The following is a 20182-nucleotide window of genomic DNA, read 5'->3' on the forward strand; positions in this document are numbered from 1 at the left end:
CCACCAACTCTCCACTCGCTCTACACAAACAACAATATATCAATAATGAAAAAAACTCTTACGTCTTAAGAGATCAATCGTAAGAAATTTATTCAAAGTTGTTAACAAAAAAAAAATAGATTTTCGGAGACCAAATAAGGGAAGTAGGAAAATAAGGATCTTGATTTTCTTCTAGTAGAGAATGAAAATATTTAACAGAGGAGCTCCCATCACGATTGCCTTTCCAAATCCGACGATCCACCATTTCTAAAAAAGATCTTATTGAAACAGGCAAGTTAATGAGAGCCGTTACATCTCCAATCTCCTAATTATTCAGTCTTCTTCTAACCTAAGATCCCATGATACACATATCTCATTCATAAGGGCCTTACTCGCCCTCGCATAGATAAAATCTTGGCTCTGCGGTCTGGATTATATTTTTATTCATATTATGTCTTATTTACAATAAACAAGAGCATGTGATTTAGATTGCTCCCTTTTTAGTACAAACATTACCCGAGGTATGTCATTTACTCGATATTGTAAGTTTGATACCGACGTCCTAAAATACCATAGAGCACTGTCTCCACGATTAGACTGACTTTAGTCATCAATGTTTGCCAATATCATTGGGCAACAAATTCATTATAAATGTGCTATTTGGTGAAACCTAGCCATTGGATTTGAGGACCCCAAAGATGTCAAGACCCCATTAATAAAAATCACTCACAAAACAACTCGAATCAAGCCAATGAAAATAGCCAATCAAGCTGATTTTCAGTGTGCATGTCAATCGCGAGGTAGTCCATTGCATTCACGAGCTAATATCGCCAAAAGATAATCCAACTTTGATTTCGATAAATTCATATAAAGTTCTGATATCAATACAATATCATTGATTTTTAAAGTACATAATTTATCAACTCGTTTATAGCACACCAATTGCAAACAAAGGAGAAATTCCAAGTGCAAACTGATTAGCAACCAATCTTCAAGTTATTCATCAATTTCTCTCACCCTCACAAGTAAATTTTTTAGAATTTTATTCCATCCTAAGTAGAAATCCAAATCCAAGAACCACTTCGAATAATAAGAAAGAATAGAAAGAGAGAGACTTGTCAATAACAATAAAAAATTGATCTTTGCACCTGAAAACCATATTTAAATATAGATATTTATGAAAACATGCACGGTTTTTGTTCTAATTATGATACATTGTTCAATTTATTTACAAAAACGAGCACACGGCACATTGTTCACTTTTACCAATCTAGGAACGTGTAAGTTTAAAAGTGATAAACTTACGAGTAAAAAGTGAATAGTATATTGCATGCATGTTTTAATAATTAAAATGAACAATGTACTGAAACCAGATTTTGACATATTAAGTGTATGATTTGGAGATTCGCCATATTTAAATGAGTCGTGAAAATATTTTTCTTATGTATCCCAAGGCAAATGATGTACGGTTCTATGATGGAGGCATATGTCAGAAAATCATTGATATATTTAAATATATCTTGGTGTGTTATACAAAGAATTGGAGTGGCAATAGAAGCTCTACTTTAACATGGGATCAATCCAATTGAACAAGTCTCATCCAGGTTACATATGATTACGCAAGGAAAATGTATCCAAAACAAATTTTCTGTCATTCCATCAAACAAACCCAGACACTTAAACACGTGTGGTATGGTTGCATGGAGAAAAATAGGTAATCTAGGCTTGTCAATGGATATTTGAAAATTCAAATTCGATTAAAAAAATTAGATATTATTCAAAATTTTCGGATATCAAATTCGAATCCGAATGTTATTTAAGATTCGAATGAATTTCGGATGTGAATTCGAATATTGCAAAATCCGATTCAATAACATCCGCTGTGATTTAAATATGTATGTTATATATTCATGTTACACAACAAAACTTAATTTTTAAATCTTTATCTTCTCTCAACCTAAAATGCAAGAAGAACCAGCAATCAAACAGTAAGGGTGGGTTTTGACCACTATCTTTTACGACTGACGAGCATCTAGGTAGATACTTCATCTCTCTCTCAAAGTAAAATTTCATTTTATTCGATTTTAAAATTAAAAAAATAATAATAAAATCGATTTGTAGAATTTTTTTACTGATTGAAGATTATGGTATAGATCGAATCTAATTTTTGTAGGATTTTTTATCGAATCGGATATTCGATATATTTTTCAAATTCGAATTCGAATCTTAGTTAGTGATATCCGATCGGATTTGGATATCATTATTTTTTTTCCGGATTCGAATTCGGATATAGCACTATCCGATCAGATACCTATTCATTGACAGCCCTAGGTTAGCCATACAGCGCATTATATCAGATTTATCCAACAGTTTATCTATCGTACGCTTCAAGCCTCAGCGCACTATACCAGATCTATCCAACGGTTCCTAGCGAACGCGGCAAGCGTATCGTATCGATCGACCTTTCTTACCGCTCGATTTCTCCTTGAGCGTAATTCGTCTCCAAAACACCTCTGTCGAAGCAGCATGGAAGAAACCTTAATGGATCGAAGTTCTATAGCAGCTCCTCTGATCTTCCTCATTGTCGTCGTTCTGCAACACATCCCAATGTTCTTAGATCGTCTGAAAAAGGTACTCATTAGTCCATCTTCTATTGATTTTCTCAGACATTAAATTTTAAATTATAAGTTCCAGATGTTTTTTATCCGTTTATACAGAACAATCTGTTAAGATTTGGTGATTCTTAAGTTATTCGGCTTAATCGGTTATTAATGACATCTAGTATTCTTTTAGAGACCATTTTTTTTTTAATTATGTCGAAGAATTGTGTTTTTTTTCTTTTCTTATATGAATTGAGCCATTGCCCTAGAAACAATGTTTTTGTTGTTGGAAACTAGTCAATCAACCAGATTTGCACTTAATTTCGTCATATATGACGCGTTATTCGACTTAATTGGCTATTAATGGCATATAGTTTTCCTTTAGAGACCATGCTTTTTTTTTTTTTTTTAATTATGTCCAAGAATCATGTACTTTTTCTTAGATGAAGTAAGCCATTGCCCTAAAAAACAATGTTGTTGTTGTTGGAAACTAGGCACTCAAACGAAATTTCCACTTAATTTCGTTGTATATGATGAAATCTATTTGCTCTCAACTCTTTAAAGCCTTATAAATTAGAAATTGGTGTGGGATGAGCAAATCATGTTCCTCCATTCAATTTTGTCTAAATATGCCTCCTCCATTAATGTCATTGTATTGATTTCCATTGTTACTACCTCAATCAACGTCATTTTTGGTCTTGCTCTCACTCTTTGAGAATCTTCAACTTGCACGATCCTTCCAATTAGGGCCGTTGTTGGTCTTCATTGTTACTCATCCATCTCAGCATTATCATCATCTTTGCTACACAATCATAGCTTGTTTTATCGTCTTCTTATGCATTTTTCTTTTAATTTTATTGGGGTACATCACACATGTAACACCACCGAAGCACGTCTCTATATTAACCATCCATCTCTAGTTCTATGCAAAACATTCTTTTTTTGCACTTCATGTGCTCATCTTGATTGTACTTATCTCAAAGCCCTTGGACTCTAAAGCATCTTTCCAGACACTAGAGTTACAGTTTTATGTCGACTGTTTCTCAAGTCTCATCAACTAACAATATGTCATCAATCTCATTAATCTAATACAACATCATCGGGTTCCCGATCACATGCTTATATATTTTTGGAAGTGTGCCCAAGGAATGTTTTCATGCATGCAATGGGAAAATATCTTTTCCCCCCATAGAAGTTTCTACTTTGTGAAAGCTTGTTCTAATGGAAAGAATATATCCAGAAAGTTTCTATTGCTAAATTTTTTTCTGTGAAAAAAGAAATTTGATCTAAGCTCATTTTTTAATAGTTTTTCTACTGTGGGTCTTGGATGTAGACTCTATTGACTATTTTATAATGGTCATATTTTAAGTAGAACGGGAGATAGATAATGTTCAGGAAGAACATGAAGAAAATAGATGCTGGCTTGATGTCATTATCAATGCAGCACAATATGACCATATATCATGTGAAACTGTGAATTTGGATTAGGTATCAAAATAACTTTCCTGTCATTGAACTAAGAAGTTTTAGGGCATTCAAATAAGTTAAATTGGGGAATTGACTTGCTCATGCCTGTAAACACTAAACATACTAAAAATAATTGTGGATGGGTGGAGCACAATTAGAACATATCAAATTGCATTCATAAATATAGACCGACTTAACCATTTAAATGATTTATTTGAAAAAAAAAAATGTTTGCCATTTTCTTTTCAACTGGGAAATCTTCTCCTCCTCATTTGAGAACTTTATAAATTATTTTGTTTTGATTTTCAGAGAGAATTGTTTAATGATGAGCAAATCCAATTGCGCCAACAAATAAAGGAGCTGTTAAAAGAGGCGAGCTCCTTTTCCAAGTGGGTAAAATGCTTAAATTGGGCTTTTATTTCAAATTTTCTCTTGGTGATGCTTAACCAGAGTTTTTTTTTATGTTAGTAGCTTTAGTATTATTATACTTGAACCTTTATTTCATCATTCCATGATTGAATATTATTTATCAGAAAGGACCAAAAAAAAAAAACTAATGGTTAATTTCAACCTTTTAAAAGAATGAAGGTACCAGTAACTATCTTGGCAAGGCTTGAGGAGTTTTGATCCCATGGTCTAGGTTCAAAGCGTGTTGAACCCACCATCACCTCTGTTGACTACTACCCCTTACTTGGATAGCAAAAAAGAAAAGGAAAAAACCTTCTACAAGTCTCTACTCTATATAGAGAGTTAACAAAATTGTCGCGTTTGTTATTTCTAGAACTGGTTGGTTTGACTCTAAAAGGAAGTGTACATACTAATCTAGTACAATATCACCATTTTGTAGTTTATTAATGCACACTTGATTCATTAAAGTTATTAGTGGTTTTTTTTTTCTCTCATGAATGTGAAGGGCACATTGCTCCACTCCTCTAGATCTCAGATGTTGTTCCTTGAGCCAAGTCCAACTTTTGTGATTGAGTAAGTCATGGTGCACTATATTATGTTCTAGAGTCTAGACTACTTCCATTCAAGCTTGCGTGCAACATCATAACTATAATGAAAAGGTTTAACTATTAACCTACCCAATTATTCACCTAGTACAAATATATGGCATTTATCCTTCCACTGCTTTCTTTGTGGTGGCAGGCCATCAACATTTGCACAAGCTGCAAAACTTAAAAGGATGGCAGCAGCTAAGGAGAAGGAACTTCTAAGAAGTATGTATGGATTTACCAAAGTAGTATACCTTGTTTGGGTATTTATGCAAAAAATAGGGCTGAGGTTTCTTTAAATGCTGATAGGCTTACTTTCATATTTTGCCGTTAAGTATACTAGGAAAACATGTCATTCCTCTCACTTTGTAATGGAAAATATATTCCTATTTACCCGGAGCCCATGCAGTGGCTCTAAATTTTTTTTCTCCATTTGCAAGGACAACATTGCCATATGTTGCAAAAATTATGGTAGTAGTGTCATGAATGACAAAAGGCTGTAAATTTGGATAGTTCCACTAACATTTCAAAAATTGCTTTTACACAGCTAAAAATATTTCATCATCCTCCTTTTTATGAGGGGGGTTCTTCCCACTTTCTTTTATTTCATAAATAAACAATAAAAATAGAACCCCAGTAAATGTACTTCGTCCCTATGTCATGACTATTACTTAGTGCTTTTGCTTCATTCATAAATCATAGAACAAAGAAATGGAATACGAGAAAATAGAGGTTGTGTTAGATTTGTGTAAGATGGGAATTTTAAGGTTGTTAACACCTTTTTTTGGTGTAAGATTTACAAGGAATTTAAAGCTGTTTTCTTTGATGCCTTTATAGGGAAATGGGGCTGGGTGTATAACATTTTTTTTTTGTTAGTCCCATGGACCCACCAAAAAAGGTTTCTTTTGCCTTCTATATTAATATATCTATAGATATAATGGATGCTGAGGGTTATTTTTATCCTCTTATTAGGCGGATCTTATTTTTTCATTTACATCTTTTTCTCGACAGATTTGGATAGAGACATTTAAAAGTACATCATTGTTTGTAAAACATGGGAAATTATACATGTTATGACTCTTTAGTTTGTCCAACTGTACCCCTGCCATATTTGAACATGTATTTGTTCCATTTATTTATTCTTCAACCCCGCTCTCCCATCCAATGGATTGCATTTTCATCACTTCATGTCATATTTTTGTTTTTGTGCCTTTCTGTTTTCTACATTACTGATGGTTGCTTTTAGGCCATCTTGTCTCTTATGCATTGAAGCTTCTTAAAGATGCACAATTTTTCAGGTCAGGAGTTGTACAATAAGAAGAAGAATTTGTCATATGAGGCATATTTGAAAGCACTGAAGATTTTAAAGGTAGCATTGATTGCACTTTAGAAGTCCTCATGTTCATTTCTGCTGAGGTTCTAACTAGTAGTTTTACTGTTTTGCACTGACTAGGTAGTCACATATCTTCTGCTGATATTGTGGTTTTGGAGAGATCCGGTTGCTGCCATATCTCAGCATCTCGTGCAACCCTTTGGTAATGTATTCTTAACATAGCTGTTCCGTAAGTGTGGGTCACTGTGCTTTCCTATTTGGTTTTCGGAAATTCCAACTTTACAATATTGTTTGTTATCAATCCATAATAGCAGTTCCACATCTTTCCATTTGTTGAACTTAGAACATTTTCTATTCATATTATTAAGCCGAATGACACCAGGCCGTTCAGACATACAAGACCTAGAGGGGTATCAGTAAGGGTTGGAATATATGTTGGCTCACATTGGGAGAGCAAAGCCATCATTCAGGACATTTAGATAATTGTATTAGATTGTCAGAAAATGATTTAGATTATTTCATCTTAGAAAAACAATAATTTCGTACCTGTTTGTATCGTCATATGCGCACCAGGAAAAGTTCTCTTTCTAGCAATAAGGATTTTTTCTCAAAATAAATGTTGTTTGAAGTAAGGTTCAAAATTTTGTCTTGAGGGAAATGTTTCAGTGAAGGAAAAAAACTGGAATATTCACTGAGGCGGAACGAAACATTCATAACTTTTTGATACATGAGCCAAATATTGTAAAAAAAGTTTTAGGTAATAAACTTCTTGAGTATATGCTTCATGTGACCACCTTTGATAATATTCCCATGTTGGCAATAATGGTATTCTGAAGCAGCGGTGGTAAAAATTTAACTTTCTTCAATCCAGGGTTCTGCAATGCAAAATCAATTATACATGGATTTTTGAGAAATACATCATCTTAATTTGGTTTAATATGTTCTCGCCTTTTCACAGGGAAGATATTGTCTTGGAGAGCTGTAGATCCCGCTAGTGGTCTCATCATGGTAAATATGAATTAAAATGGAAAAAAGTTTTATCTTTCATGGAATCTTGTTTTTCTTTGTCCATCTCAGTTCTAGCACTTGGCATGCTGACTCATCGATCTAGATTGTTCTATTGGTGTGAGGCATCACTTGGATTGTGTGTAGCCCATAACTATCTCAACATATAGTCCCCCTACTATTAGCTGTTGTATCTGTCACCCGTCCAAGTTTTAGCTCAGATTAGAAGATTATGGTCTTCCAATCCATCGATCCTTGCCAATTAACAGTTATTATAATTAATGAAAGAGGCACATTAACCTGGACAAATAATTTTTTTTTTTTTTTCAAACAGATGGATACACATCAAGTGAGTAGTTTTTTATTTCTTAAAAGATGATTTCCTGATCATTTTGCTAATGCTACTGTAGGTTGGGATAATCCCTTGGTTAATAATATCCAACCGAGTCGGCAAGTTTATCTGTCAGAAGCTCACAAAGTAGGTGATGAGCTGTACCGATATTAGCTTCAGCAATCCTACAGAAAGACAAAGGAAGCACACCAAAGAAAGAGGTGATAATCTTGTTGATATTATTCTTTTGTTGTGTTTTCTTTTACTAGACATTGGTTCTATTAAGAGACCTGTTTGGAAGAAACATCAAGAGTTGGGAGTGAGCCTCTTGTAAAGAAATATTCTTTATAATTTTTCTTCAAACACATCAAACGTGGGATGATGGGAGTTTTTGTGCTTCTCTCCCTTGTCTAAGTTAGTGTGTTAATGGCCCCACTTACAGTTCAGATCAGCTGATCTATGCAGCAGATGCAAATTATTTATTGTATCTTTGGTACACTGGATCATTAGGAGTCAAAAGCTCAATTACTTTTCTTTCTGGAGAATTTGCATCCATTTTTACCATAATGTAATATTTTGTTTCGTTGTTGCTGAAGACAATATGATTTCCTGTCTAGGCCATAAATGCTCATCGATACATAATTTTTCTTTTGCTCTAAACTAGTTAAAATTATAATGGATTGGATTCAGGAGGTGAGGTTGTCCACTGGTAACCAAACATCATCTTCATCAAATCTTGATCTCAAAAGGTCTGATGTTGGCTGTGTGTGAAATACCAATTGTAGAAGCAAATTTAAGCTTACCTCGATGTACTTTGCTGTTGCTTCTTCAAAGATGCTCTTCTGTCCTGCCATCACTGGTGTGATACCTGCCCATGATTTTCCCATGATCAAGTTAAAATTTTCAAAAAGATGTTGTTCCTCTCTCTCTTTCCTAATCGCCAGAGATCTAAAAAAGATACCTTTCTCTTCAATCCACCTCTATTATATATGCCACCCCCAAGATTAGGGTTTCTCCCATATTCGGGATATGATCTTGTAAGATCCCACGATCATGGGGATCTTATTCCGTAAATGGAATGGAACCTTCCCTAACCTTTTCATGAATCAAGGGATTCTTCCCAAAATTTCGGATCTTGGTGGGCGAGGTAAAGAATTGCATAAACTCAGATTTAGTTTGCCCTGCTAGTCAGGGCAGATTTGGATCCGTGCACTACTCTTCTGTTAGGCCAAGTTGGGCTATTGGCTCATCCCATGTACCACTTATCCGTCAAGATCTCATATACCTTCCAATTCTTGTTATTTTGTAACATGTGCAAGGTTTGGATGAGTTATTGATTTTACCCTCGACACCAATCATGACCAAATTTGCCTCAACGGTTGAGTGGATAATTATATTTTTTAAAGAAAACATGATTTTCCATAATTAAATACTTTGTTTTGGTTGTATTGGCCATTACTTAAAGAAGTGTGGAGTGTGTTGGGCAGATTGATCAGGATTGAAATAGATGGTTTCGGAACTGCAGTGACATTTTTCCATGCTTGAGCTAATCGGATTACCAAATTAAAATTCATTAAAACAGGTTGTGGGTTGATAAAACATTAACTAATGAATGTGTATATATAGATACCAAAATGGATATGGATCATAGACAGACCAATTGGTTCCCCCATCTCCTTGCAGGTTTTTTTTTCTAAGAAATTTTTTGTCCATCGAAAAGTCAAATCTGATAATTCTATGTGTATTGAAGGCATCCCCAATTTACGAAAATACCTAGATGACTTAAATACCTATAATACACATGACATCCTAACATTGGTTTGAGGAACATCCACTCGGCTTTTATATGAGCAAAAAATCTCTTTTTTATTCTTTATTTTTTCCTTCTAAAACTCTATTAACACACCAACATTTACGTGTAACAAATCAATCTATAAAGAATTTATTTTGGATTTTTTCTCAAAACGTCCACAACTTATGTCAAAATGCTGATTTTGATATTTTATTCATCTTAATTCCCAAAACATGTGTTTTCCAATGAATGTGTCATTGACTAGTATTTTACCTATAAATTCGTTGATATTAAAAGTGACGAATTCACTGAAAGCATGTTTTGGGAATTAAAATGACCAATGTACCAAATTCGGAATTTCGTCATATTGAGGGCACGAAATGGAGATTCACCCATTTATTTTTATATAGATTGGTGTGTTTTAAGTAAATGTTGGAGTGCCAATAAAATCTTTCTCTGTTTTTCTCTTCTGTTGTGCTGTGCATCTACCCCTACTCTTCTTTTACGGCCCTACAATGCCGAAAAATCAGAAGTCAGTAGACTCCACAGCTCCAAGTGGAAAAAGGATCCACAACATATTAGATGCTGAGTCAGTACACATTTAAGTACGACGTTACGAGTGAGAGAAAAACATACATTAACATTGGGGTTGTAGAGAGTATGTATTTGAGGGTCTTTCTGTTTGAATGGCAGTCCAAATGTTTGTTAAAATTCCTCTATAACTTGTTTCCTTGAGACCCATTTTTGGTTTCCCACTCAATCTCAATAATACATAATAATCACATACAAGTTCTTTCCAGGACATGAATTCCATGCTCTCACCTTACTGTGTATATTCAATGGTAGACATTAACAATCCTCCGTTCAAACTGTCAAGCAAGTCAAAATTCACCAGTAATTTGTTCAATCCCATCAAGATTATAGCCATGGCTGGATCGAAAAAGGCATCTTCCCATCGCAAAGTACCCAAGAACCTCCGATACCCGCGTCGTCCAAAGGTTCCTCCAGATCCTAGGATTGATTTATTCTTAAAGAAAAACAACGTTAGCACAGAACCATTTCAAATTGATTCAGATTCTAATGAAACATCTATATTATCAGATAATGATGCTGTTGAAGACGATGAAGAAGATGATTTGGAATGGAGTTCGGATGAGATTGATGCAATTTCATCTCTTTTCCAAGGGAGAATTCCTCAAAAACCTGGAAATTTGAATAGGCAGAGACCTCTCCCGCTCTCGCTTCTTTACAAACTTCGACCTTTGGGACTTCCGACACCAAAGAAACATGTGAGAATGGCTTCCTCACGATCTTCCATGTGCACGCGTGTATACAAGAACCCAGATTTCCTTATTGAACTAGCTAGAGAGATCAGAAGCCTTCCTTCAGAGAAAGATGTATCTGAAGTTCTCAACAAGTGGGCGCGATTCCTCCGAAAAGGATCACTCTCCTTAACAATCAGAGAATTGGGTCACATGGGTCTTCCTGGGAGAGCTCTGCAAACTTTTTGTTGGGCTCAGAAACACCCCCAACTATTCCCTGATGATCGTATCCTTGCTTCAACTGTTGAGATTTTAGCGAGAACACGAGGATTGAAAATGCCATTCGACTTGGGGGAGTTCACTAATTCAGCCAGTCGGAGTGTGATCGAGGCATTAGCAAGAGGATTCATTAGAGGAGGTAGTTTGAATCTTGCTCGAAAGCTTCTCTTGGCTGCCAAGGACGCTAATAGAATGTTGCACCCCAGCATTCACGCCAAACTGATACTAGAGCTCGGGAAAAACCCTGACAAATACAAGCTGGTATTGGCTTTATTGGATGAACTTGGAGAGAGAGATGACTTGAAATTGGACCAGCAGGATTGTACAGCAGTCATGAAAGTATGTATAAGGGTTGGAAAATTTGAGATTGTGGAGAGTCTCTTTAATTGGTTTAAGGACTCCGGACGTGACCCAAGTGTGGTTATGTACACTTCTTTGATTCACAGCCGATACACTGAGAAGAAATACAGGGAAGCATTGGCTGTGGTTTGGGAAATGGAGGGATCAAACTATCTCCTTGATCTTCCGGCGTATCGTGTGGTGATAAAGCTACTTGTTGTATTGAATGATCTCCCGAGAACTGTAAGATATTTTTCTAGGCTCAAGGAGGCTGGTTTCGCTCCAACTTATGACATATACCGAGATCTAATCAAGATTTATGCGGCTTCAGGGAGGTTGGCCAAGTGTAAGGAGGTGTGCAAGGAAGTAGAGATGGCAGGATTCAAGTTGGATAAACAGATGAATTCTCTAGTGCTGCATATGGATAGAAAAGTTGGGTTAGGTTATTAAGAACCCCTTGAATTGTATGTAGAATGAACATCTCTCATGATTCTTGTTTTGTTCATATCTGAGTAGAATGGAATTAATTGCCTTCCTTGTCATTCACCTTCACAAGTTCAAACTTCTAGTGTAAAATATATTTGTTTTAGAACTTCACTTTTGGATCATTCATTGTTCTTGTCAAGAATTAAGAGCTTCTTTCAATAGAGGTAACATGAGATATCGATCAAGTTTGTGGGATCTAACATTTCTTATCTATTATTCGCTTATACTTATAAACAGGAAATCGTGTTGAGAGGTAGACTTACGGGCTTGTGAGTTTCCCAGCGTACCTTATATAATGGTTGAAGAAGGCTAAACTGAGTTATTACAACATTGCCCCCAGCACCACGCTGAGCCATAAATGCTTTTCCTTGAGAAATTGATGGTTCTCTGCACAAGCAATGCTGTAGAAGTGTTGTAGGATGTCAATGTAGCACGGCTCATATTTCCCTTTGGTATTTTAATAAAATAAAAAGTGCTATAACTCACAGTAAAAAACCTACAAGAACAAGTTTTACAATGTTTTCTCATTTTACAATGAGAACTTCTTTTGCCACACTAACTTTTAATTATAACTTAGTCATAACATCATTTTACTTCTAAACAATCCTTCAATTTCAAAAGGATGGTGTTTTATAAGTAAATGTTGGTGTGCCAATACAATCTCTCCTTTACACTTGATGTCTGGGTTGTTAAGACAGCCAACCGATACAATTTTGGGTATGTAGCCCATCCAATAGGAGGCTCATTGACCAAACAATGCAAGCCATTGTGTATAAAATTTACTAAAATAAACCATCAACTATAGCATGCCTCAAATCAACAGTTTTCATCTGTTGATTCAATATAGTTAACTCTCTCAAAATATTTTCTATTTCAGGGTGCGAAAAGTCTCCCACCATAAACTCATGAACCCAATCTCTGATGATCAACCAACTACTTCCAGGATCCTTCTTGACCCCCGTTTCTGCCATTTTTCGCCTCAATTCCAGAGCTTCTTCCCACCTTCCCACCTCTGAGTAAAGGTTTGAGAGAAGAACATATGAAGCGTGATCATTGGGGTCTAGTTCCATCACCCTTTCTGCTGATTTCTCTCCGATTTCTATATTCCCATAATTCCTACAAGCACTTAACAATGTCCTCCATGCCGAATCACCCACATTGTTTTGCATAATTTGATATGCCTCCTCTAGTCTCCCGGCACGACCGAAAACATCAACCAAGCAAGAATAATGTTCAAATTCTGGCTCAATTCTATACTTTTGACGCATCAAATCAAAGAAGAACACACTCTCCTCTACAACACCCACATGGCTACAAGCCGATAAAACAGATAAGAAGCTTATTTTGTTTGGGACTATGTTCATCTTTTCCATCTCTTTGAATGTCTTGATTGCCTTGCGTGCTTTTCCATGTTGTGCAAGTCCTGAGATCAAAGCATTGAAAGTTACAACATTTGGGCTGCCTTGTTCCTCGAAAGCTTTGATGGAATCTTCGATACTTCCACATTTGGCGTACATATTTATCAACGAACTCCCCACGTAGATGTCTTTATGAAAACCATATTTAATAACGAAAGAATGGAATTGTTTTCCCAAATCCATAGCTGCGAGGCCCGAGCAAGCTGAAATGCATGAAGGGAGACTAAAACAGCTTAAATGGATCCCATCTGCCAACATTTCTTTGCAAAGCCTCAGAGCTTCTAATTCTACTCCATTTTGAGCATAATTTCCTATGATGGAACTCCATGAAACCTCATCTTTGTGAAACATGGCAACAAAAGCTTTACGAGCATCTTCGACTGCCTCACACTTAGAATACATATAGATCACTGCATTCCCAACTGGAGTTTCAAAACTGTGGCTTGACTTCACAATGTCTGTATGGATCTGAAGACCCGTGCTTAATTCCGATTTACTTTGACAAGATTTTAGAACTGCAACTAGAGTGGCTCCATCAGGTTTTAGTGTAGTAGTTCGTCGAAGTTCACGAAAGAGTTTGATGCAGGAGAGATCAGATCCCTCATCCATCTGAGCATAACCCATGATCATAGAATTCCAGGAGACCAAGTCTTTATCGGAAATCTGTCTAAAAACTTTTTCTGCGGTGCCCATTTCGTTAAAATCTGCATAAAGAATTAAGAGAACACTTGCAACGAAACAATCTCTTTGGTAACCATTTTTTATCATTAGGGTATGGACTTGAATTCCTGTTTCTATTCCTCCTATCTCGACACAAGCTTTTATCGCACTTGACAAGGCATGTTGATCAGGTTTCACACCTTGTCGACACATATCTCGAAACAAAATCACCGCTTCATCTCCATCACCATATCTCGAGTAACTAGAAATTATCGAACTCCAAGTGAAACTATCTTTTATTTCCATGGATTCGAGAAATTTTCGACACGAATTCACACTCCTACACTTCCCATACAAATCAATAAGAGCACTGCCCACAACAACATCAATTTCAATTCCAGACTTCAAAACAAGTCCATGAATTTGCTCCACCTCTGTTAAACAACAACAGCATTTTAGCAAACTTGTAAATGTAAAATCATTAGGACTCAATCCGTCAACAACCCGCATCTCTGAAAACAATCTCAAAACTTCACCATAATTGCCAATTTGAGCAAACCCAGAAATCATAACGTTCCATGAAACAGAATCTCTGTAATACAACCATTTAAAGATGCAACAAGCATCGTCGAGACTCCCACCAATTTTAAAGTACATGTCAACTAACGAACAACCCGCAAATTCATCTCTCTCGAACCCAAAACTGATACTCAATCCATGAATTTGTAGACCCAATTCGAGAAAGTTGAGATGAATACAAGCCCGAACTGCTACAGAGAGAGTGAATTGGTTTGGGTTCTCACCTGATTGAAGCATTTCTTTGAACAGTTGGAGGGATGTCTCGAAGAACCCATGATGAACATAAGAAGAAATCATGGACGTCCATGTCACAATGTTCTTATGTGAGGTTTGATCGAATAAGAGGTGTGCATGATATGAATCTGAGCACTTTGAATAGAAGTTTAAGAGAGTGTTTGTTGTGTAGATGTCTGCAATAGTGTTTGAGACGATCAGCTTTGCATGGATTTGTTTGCATTTTCTAATTGATTTGGATTTCGAGTGCTTTTGGAGTAACAATGAGATTGATTCAGGTAATTTGGTACACTCGGTCCTAGCGTTATTATGATGTGACCGGTAACAGGAGCCAATGATAGAGCGAAGGATCATTCTCATGGACGACTATGATGTCATCCTGCCCCAACAGGAACTTAAACCACAATGGGGAAGTATGAACAAATTTATCTTTACTTGAGCGTCGTTTTTGTTCTAAATTCAAGTTTTCTGGTACTCTTCTTGAAACACCTCTTGACCATGGTTTTCGTTGGAAGACTAAGAAAATGACTGAAGTGCCATAGAGTAATCATGATGAACACCCCCACCCACCCCCCTCCACCACAACCCAAAAAAACAAAATAATAATAAAATTGTCAACCTACAATTTAGTTGGCAAAGTCACTCAGAATTATTATTTATTTATTTAATTTCCTCATTGATTTAGAAGCCGAAGAAATCGAGAATAAGTGTTGATCTTGTTACCAAATCCAAGGTTGCACACAGAGGACTTAAAAGGGATTTTGGCTATAAGTAGTATATCGAAATTACCCTTCTTTTAAGTGTTAATGATTTTCTGACGCCTCTCTTATAACACATGCCCCCATCACAGAACCGTAGATCATTTGCCTCGAGATATGCATAATCATAAATCTTTTTCTAATGTATCCCGAGACAAATGATCTACGGTTCTGTGATGGGGGCGTGTGTCAGAGGGGTCAATTATTGCTTTTTCTCTTGATTGATCAAGAGCAAGAATTAGCTACAACACACAAAGGGTACTTGAATTTGGATGATCTTTCTTCCTAGCTATTAAAATTAAGAATCATAATTTAGAAAAGATCATCATTGTCCATATCCTAATGAAGCACATAATCCATGCTATTTTTCCATCAAACAGATAACAATGACTAAACAGAAGAAAATATATTATTTTCCATTTAACAGATAACATAGAGTAGACAGAACAAAACATACTCTCTAATCCCATTTTATTTTACAAATAAAGAAACTTTATTAAAGAGGGCCTGATCGAGATGATCAAACCAAAAGAAAGAAAGAAAGAACAAAGAGTTAAAACTGCTAAAACTTTAATAAATTTAAAACTAACGCATAACAGTGTGTAGTCGAACTCGAGAATGCCAATCACTTTGTCAACAAGCACATATATTGAAATTGCCATTTCTCTCTATTTTATCTTGTCAATCTGATAATTCACAGTGTGTTCTTTCCATCTTTCCTTCTCGAGATACTTCTCGTACAACTTCACTTCCCCGCTTTCTTTCACAGACAACGCAGCTGAGCTTCTAGTTCCATATCGTCCCTATACATCACAGAAGACTTATTTTTTTAAAGAAGTTCCCATATTTGCAGAAGATAATTAGAAGAACAGGTAAATAACTAAGTTTACCGATGGGGTTTCAAAATCGACAAATATGGAACTTGCTTTAAGTTCCCACTCAAGAGGACGGATATGGGGTAGTAGAGTGATGTCATCGGCTTTAACTGTGTCCATCATCAGTTCTTCAACCATCTCATTTAAGGGGACTTCACCTTCACCATATTTATCAAGTAATTCCTTGAAATTCTGACCCAAGCGCAAAGCCTGCAAAGCAAGGGGATTCAAAATAATTGACTATCAGATTGAAAATGTTAGATTGGATAGGAAGATGGACATAAATGGAATTATTTGGATATGGCTCAACATCATCTGAGCATTTATATGTGGTAAAAATCTTAAAAGAAAATGGAAATAACACTAAAGAATACAGTTTTAAAATGATAAAACATATTAATGTGGATTTGAGTTCATTTGAGGTTTGTGGTGGAATCAGTCTAACTCCTAGATCCATATCCATAGATTCGAGGAAGCAACCAATAAGATAACCTCGTCAAAACTCAGAACTGGCAAAGCTAGAAGATAGGTTCAAATGTGAAAAATATTGGGGACAGGAAAGTTCAAGCATAATTCATTTTATTTTTTTTTATAACAAAAAATTGGCAGAAATTAAAAAAAAAAAAAAATACAAAAGAAACTGATGATGATTTTCGTGAAATTTATATTAAAACTATAATTTTCTCAGTAATTCATGAATGATAAGTGAAACTCATTAGCAAGGTTTAAAAAATTGACAATGTTCCTGACTATTTGAACCAGACAGCCTGCCCCTATTATTTGTTCTATAAAAATCCAACAAATTCGCATATTTCAAACTTATCAAGGTGGCTTGGAAAACAGTGATACTGAAATTAGATGGTGATACTGCCATCCACTGCAACTGACCAAAGTTTTAGATTTGGAAATCTTTATTGACAAGAACAAAGTTGTACTCCTTGAAGGGCAATTTGTGTATAGTTTTCAAATATGCCTACCTTGGGTGCTAAAATATGTCATTGCTCACTATCCTGTAATGTGGCATCCTGGAAAGCATCTAAAAGGAGAATGAAATAGTTGACCCAAGAAACCCATTGAACCAAGGTTTATCACCCTACCCAATCCAAAGGAGGAGGCATAGATAACTGGCCTAGCAAACTAGTCCGGAGAACCACATCATTACACTGAGCCAACAAACATGATGAGTGGGAAATTCAAATTCAACAGATTTTTCATAAAGTAGAAGAAAAGTCTCTTTGCTTACAAGTTTTGCAACAGAATTAACAACAAATTTTCTGAAATCCAGGTACTAATTTTTCGTGGAACCAAGAAAATGTGCTTTCTTACCTTAGGCCAGGGGGAATCCAAACTTCCATTTGAGAGCACATGAATGCCTGGCGAAACCTCTTGAACGGTAGCTGGCTCCCCTTCCGGCCTGTTGGAGAGATAAACCATGGTTTTGGAACAAAGATCGGTTAATATTAGGTTAAACCCATTATACTGATCTGCCTCCTTCGTCACTTCCTGTGCAAATTCAATAGGACTCTTCTTGCTCTGTGACCATTGACACCAGAAATCATTAAGGTTAAAAAACTATGGGATAGTTCAGTAGCTTAAGTGATGAACAATAAAAGCATGTTCACCTCCAATCCAGAAAAACAAGGATGGCATTTCATCCAATTTGAAGAAAAAAATTGAAAAAAAGATATGGAGTTCATATTACAAAGAGAAATACATTGATTAAATCAAATAAGATTACTTAAGGTATAATTGATCCAAATAATAATAGTGGGTCATGACCAAATCAAACCAACTGTCACTGAGTATGGAAAAAATCAAAGACCAAGGGGAAACGAGCATCTCATAATTTAAAAAGGATCATGGGTACTGAAAAACAAGCGAATGCAGTGATGAGGACATTGAGATGGATGAGTGGAAAGACCAAAAAAGAAAAAATTAGAAACAAAAGTATTCATGAAAATGTACAAGTAGCTCCAATAGGCGAAAAACTAAGAGAAAGTGTACCTTTGGTCAAAACAGTATGTAGAGTTCACGGGGCTTACCTTCGATGACTTTGTTTTTAGATGGAATTCTCTTTGTAATCATTGATGTTTTAGTTTTCTTTCGCTTTTCTGCTCTTTGTGAGGCTTCGGCCTCCTTATACTTTGTTTTCCCTCATTTATCAATATATTATACTATTCAAAAAAAAAACACTAAGAGAAAGTCAAGCGAGATGATCTGAGCATGTTCAATAGAGGTTGATTACGGCTCCAATTAGAAGAAATATTCAAGGTGAAAGTCCTACAAGAGCTATTGGAAGACCCAAAAGAACCAAGGGTTTTTTGGTCATAGTGAAATTGTGTACATCAAATCAGTAAAACAAGTAAATTGAAATCAAGGGTTTGTAGCTAAATCATACCAAATGCAACCAAATCAGTTAGGTGATGATTAAATCAAAGAAAAAGACTAATGGGTATAACTAAAATAAAATGAAACTAACCAAAACCATTAATGAGATGCTCTAAGAGAGATTAAAACAAACATATAGTGTGGGTGTTGGTTCTGAAATTTGTATTAAACTGCACCTCCAAGAAACGCACAGTTAGGTCTCCTCTGCTCTTCGCTGGAGGGTACGGTAAAGGCTCTATTACATTTGTAAGAAAGGCCACTCTTCCTGCTCCATTACAACCAAACCATGTCCCTCCTGCAAGCCCATCTTTTCCACCCAATATTTCATTACCTTCCCACCATGATATTGGCTTAGTTGGTCTTCAAAAACACCATTTTTACAAACTAAATTAATAAAAACCAGCAAAGAAACTCATAAAAATAATAATAATAGAAGAATCCAATTCACCTCTTGTGAAATTCATCTCTGTTGAATAAGAGAATAAATGGATATTGTTGATGAGCTTGCCAAACAAACCCAGCTATACACATTTTTGTTGTCAAAAAAAAAAAACCTCAAGAAAGATCTTTGGCTTGCAAATTTGAGACCCGTTTAGCTTTTTTTTTATAAGCAAAATGCTGGAATGACACACGGCGTTTACTGCGATTCTCACAAATCTGACGTGGGATGTGTACATAACCATAGATGTATTTCCTTGTAATACGAGTAAAAACCATCTAGGGTAATGTATACATTTTCACGTCAGACTTGTGAGAATTTATGAAAACCTGACAATAAATTCAATTTTGTAACTATTTCAGTCAATTATCTATACCCTTAAAAAAATGAATAACAAAACGACGTGAGATTCCAATTTTGGGTGTGGAGCCACCTGTACTAAGACTTCTCTCATTATAATAGTAAAGAAATGGAATTCTTTTGTCCTATCCTAAAATTCAATTTTCAATCCTACCTCATATTTAATTGTCTTCTCTTGTCACGAGTGTCTTACTCTTAATTTTAACTTAGGGTTGTTAATGGGTAGGTTTAGGTCGGTCTTGTTGTAACCCTAACCCAACCTTAAAGAGGTGGGCTCTTCAGAGATAAGTCATGTTATTGGGCCTAAGTCGACTAAGTCTTGTTTGTTGAAAATAAAATGACTATAATTAAAAAAGTGTATTTTTAAAGTAATTGCGTGTGTGTGGTTTTTTTTTTTTTTTTGAGTTTAATTAACCAAATTTAAAAATAATGTCTTATTTAACTTATAATGATTATCGATGATAGTTAGATTGTAGTTATATAATATTTTTACTAAAAAAATATTCATTTAATTAAAAATACCACATGAACTATTTAGAAGATATATTAGGGTGAGCACTATTTCGTCCTAGCCCAAGCCGAATTTGATAGGCTGAAAATTAT

The 20182-nt window shown here is 35.6% G+C and overlaps 4 protein-coding genes across 5 annotated transcripts; 2 read left to right on the forward strand and 2 right to left on the reverse strand.

The window, feature by feature from the left end:
- Window positions 1–2384: 2384 nt before the first annotated feature.
- Window positions 2385–8244, forward strand: LOC147408565 (tail-anchored protein insertion receptor WRB-like protein). 2 transcript variants are annotated; one of them, XM_086419667.1, is made up of 7 exons: window positions 2385–2610; window positions 4356–4435; window positions 5196–5266; window positions 6340–6410; window positions 6495–6576; window positions 7333–7382; window positions 7790–8244. In XM_086419667.1, exons 1-7 carry the CDS (start codon window positions 2506–2508, stop codon window positions 7859–7861), a joined length of 531 nt encoding a protein of 176 aa, XP_086275793.1. In that variant the 5' UTR covers window positions 2385–2505; the 3' UTR covers window positions 7862–8244. The 2 variants fall into 2 exon arrangements, with proteins under 2 accessions (XP_086275793.1, XP_086275800.1); XM_086419674.1 differs by lacking the exons at window positions 2385–2610; window positions 4356–4435 and adding an exon at window positions 4523–5027.
- A 140-nt stretch (window positions 8245–8384) lies between these two features.
- EMB975 (Tetratricopeptide repeat (TPR)-like superfamily protein) lies at window positions 8385–11979 on the forward strand. The gene has a single exon (XM_086419661.1). It carries the CDS (start codon window positions 10306–10308, stop codon window positions 11830–11832), a length of 1527 nt encoding a protein of 508 aa, XP_086275787.1. The 5' UTR covers window positions 8385–10305; the 3' UTR covers window positions 11833–11979.
- Window positions 11980–12308: 329 nt separating this feature from the next.
- Window positions 12309–15298, reverse strand: LOC147408567 (pentatricopeptide repeat-containing protein At4g21300-like). Its single transcript, XM_086419654.1, has one exon. The coding sequence runs from the start codon at window positions 15117–15119 to the stop codon at window positions 12651–12653; it is 2469 nt and encodes an 822-aa protein (XP_086275780.1). The 5' UTR covers window positions 15120–15298; the 3' UTR covers window positions 12309–12650.
- A 606-nt stretch (window positions 15299–15904) lies between these two features.
- LOC147408568 (uncharacterized) lies at window positions 15905–19389 on the reverse strand. Its single transcript, XM_086419679.1, has 5 exons — window positions 19229–19389; window positions 18957–19140; window positions 17719–17925; window positions 16408–16602; window positions 15905–16320 (listed from the first exon to the last, which is right to left on the reverse strand). The coding sequence occupies exons 1-5, from the start codon at window positions 19309–19311 to the stop codon at window positions 16186–16188; spliced, it is 804 nt and encodes a 267-aa protein (XP_086275805.1). The 5' UTR covers window positions 19312–19389; the 3' UTR covers window positions 15905–16185.
- Between the last annotated feature and the right edge of the window lie 793 nt (window positions 19390–20182).

The sequence above is a fragment of the Akebia trifoliata genome, chromosome 2, assembly GCF_017979445.1.
Source record: "Akebia trifoliata isolate Shusen 1 chromosome 2, ASM1797944v1, whole genome shotgun sequence".
Lineage (NCBI taxonomy): Eukaryota > Viridiplantae > Streptophyta > Magnoliopsida > Ranunculales > Lardizabalaceae > Akebia > Akebia trifoliata.

Excerpts from the sequence above, each read along its gene's own strand:
- LOC147408565 (XM_086419667.1), top strand. The coding sequence starts at position 2,506 with ATGGAAGAAACCTTAATGGATCGAAGTTCTATAGCAGCTCCTCTGATC. Across the intron at positions 2,611-4,355 it reads TCTTAGATCGTCTGAAAAAG|AGAGAATTGTTTAATGATGA; the intron begins GTACTCATTAGT and ends TTTGATTTTCAG. Across the intron at positions 4,436-5,195 it reads GAGGCGAGCTCCTTTTCCAA|GCCATCAACATTTGCACAAG; the intron begins GTGGGTAAAATG and ends TTGTGGTGGCAG.
- EMB975 (XM_086419661.1), top strand. The coding sequence starts at position 10,306 with ATGAATTCCATGCTCTCACCTTACTGTGTATATTCAATGGTAGACATT.
- LOC147408567 (XM_086419654.1), bottom strand. The coding sequence starts at position 15,119 with ATGAGAATGATCCTTCGCTCTATCATTGGCTCCTGTTACCGGTCACAT.
- LOC147408568 (XM_086419679.1), bottom strand. The coding sequence starts at position 19,311 with ATGTGTATAGCTGGGTTTGTTTGGCAAGCTCATCAACAATATCCATTT. Across the intron at positions 19,141-19,228 it reads AGAGATGAATTTCACAAGAG|ACCAACTAAGCCAATATCAT; the intron begins GTGAATTGGATT and ends GTGTTTTTGAAG. Across the intron at positions 17,926-18,956 it reads TAACTGTGCGTTTCTTGGAG|AGCAAGAAGAGTCCTATTGA; the intron begins GTGCAGTTTAAT and ends CAATGGTCACAG.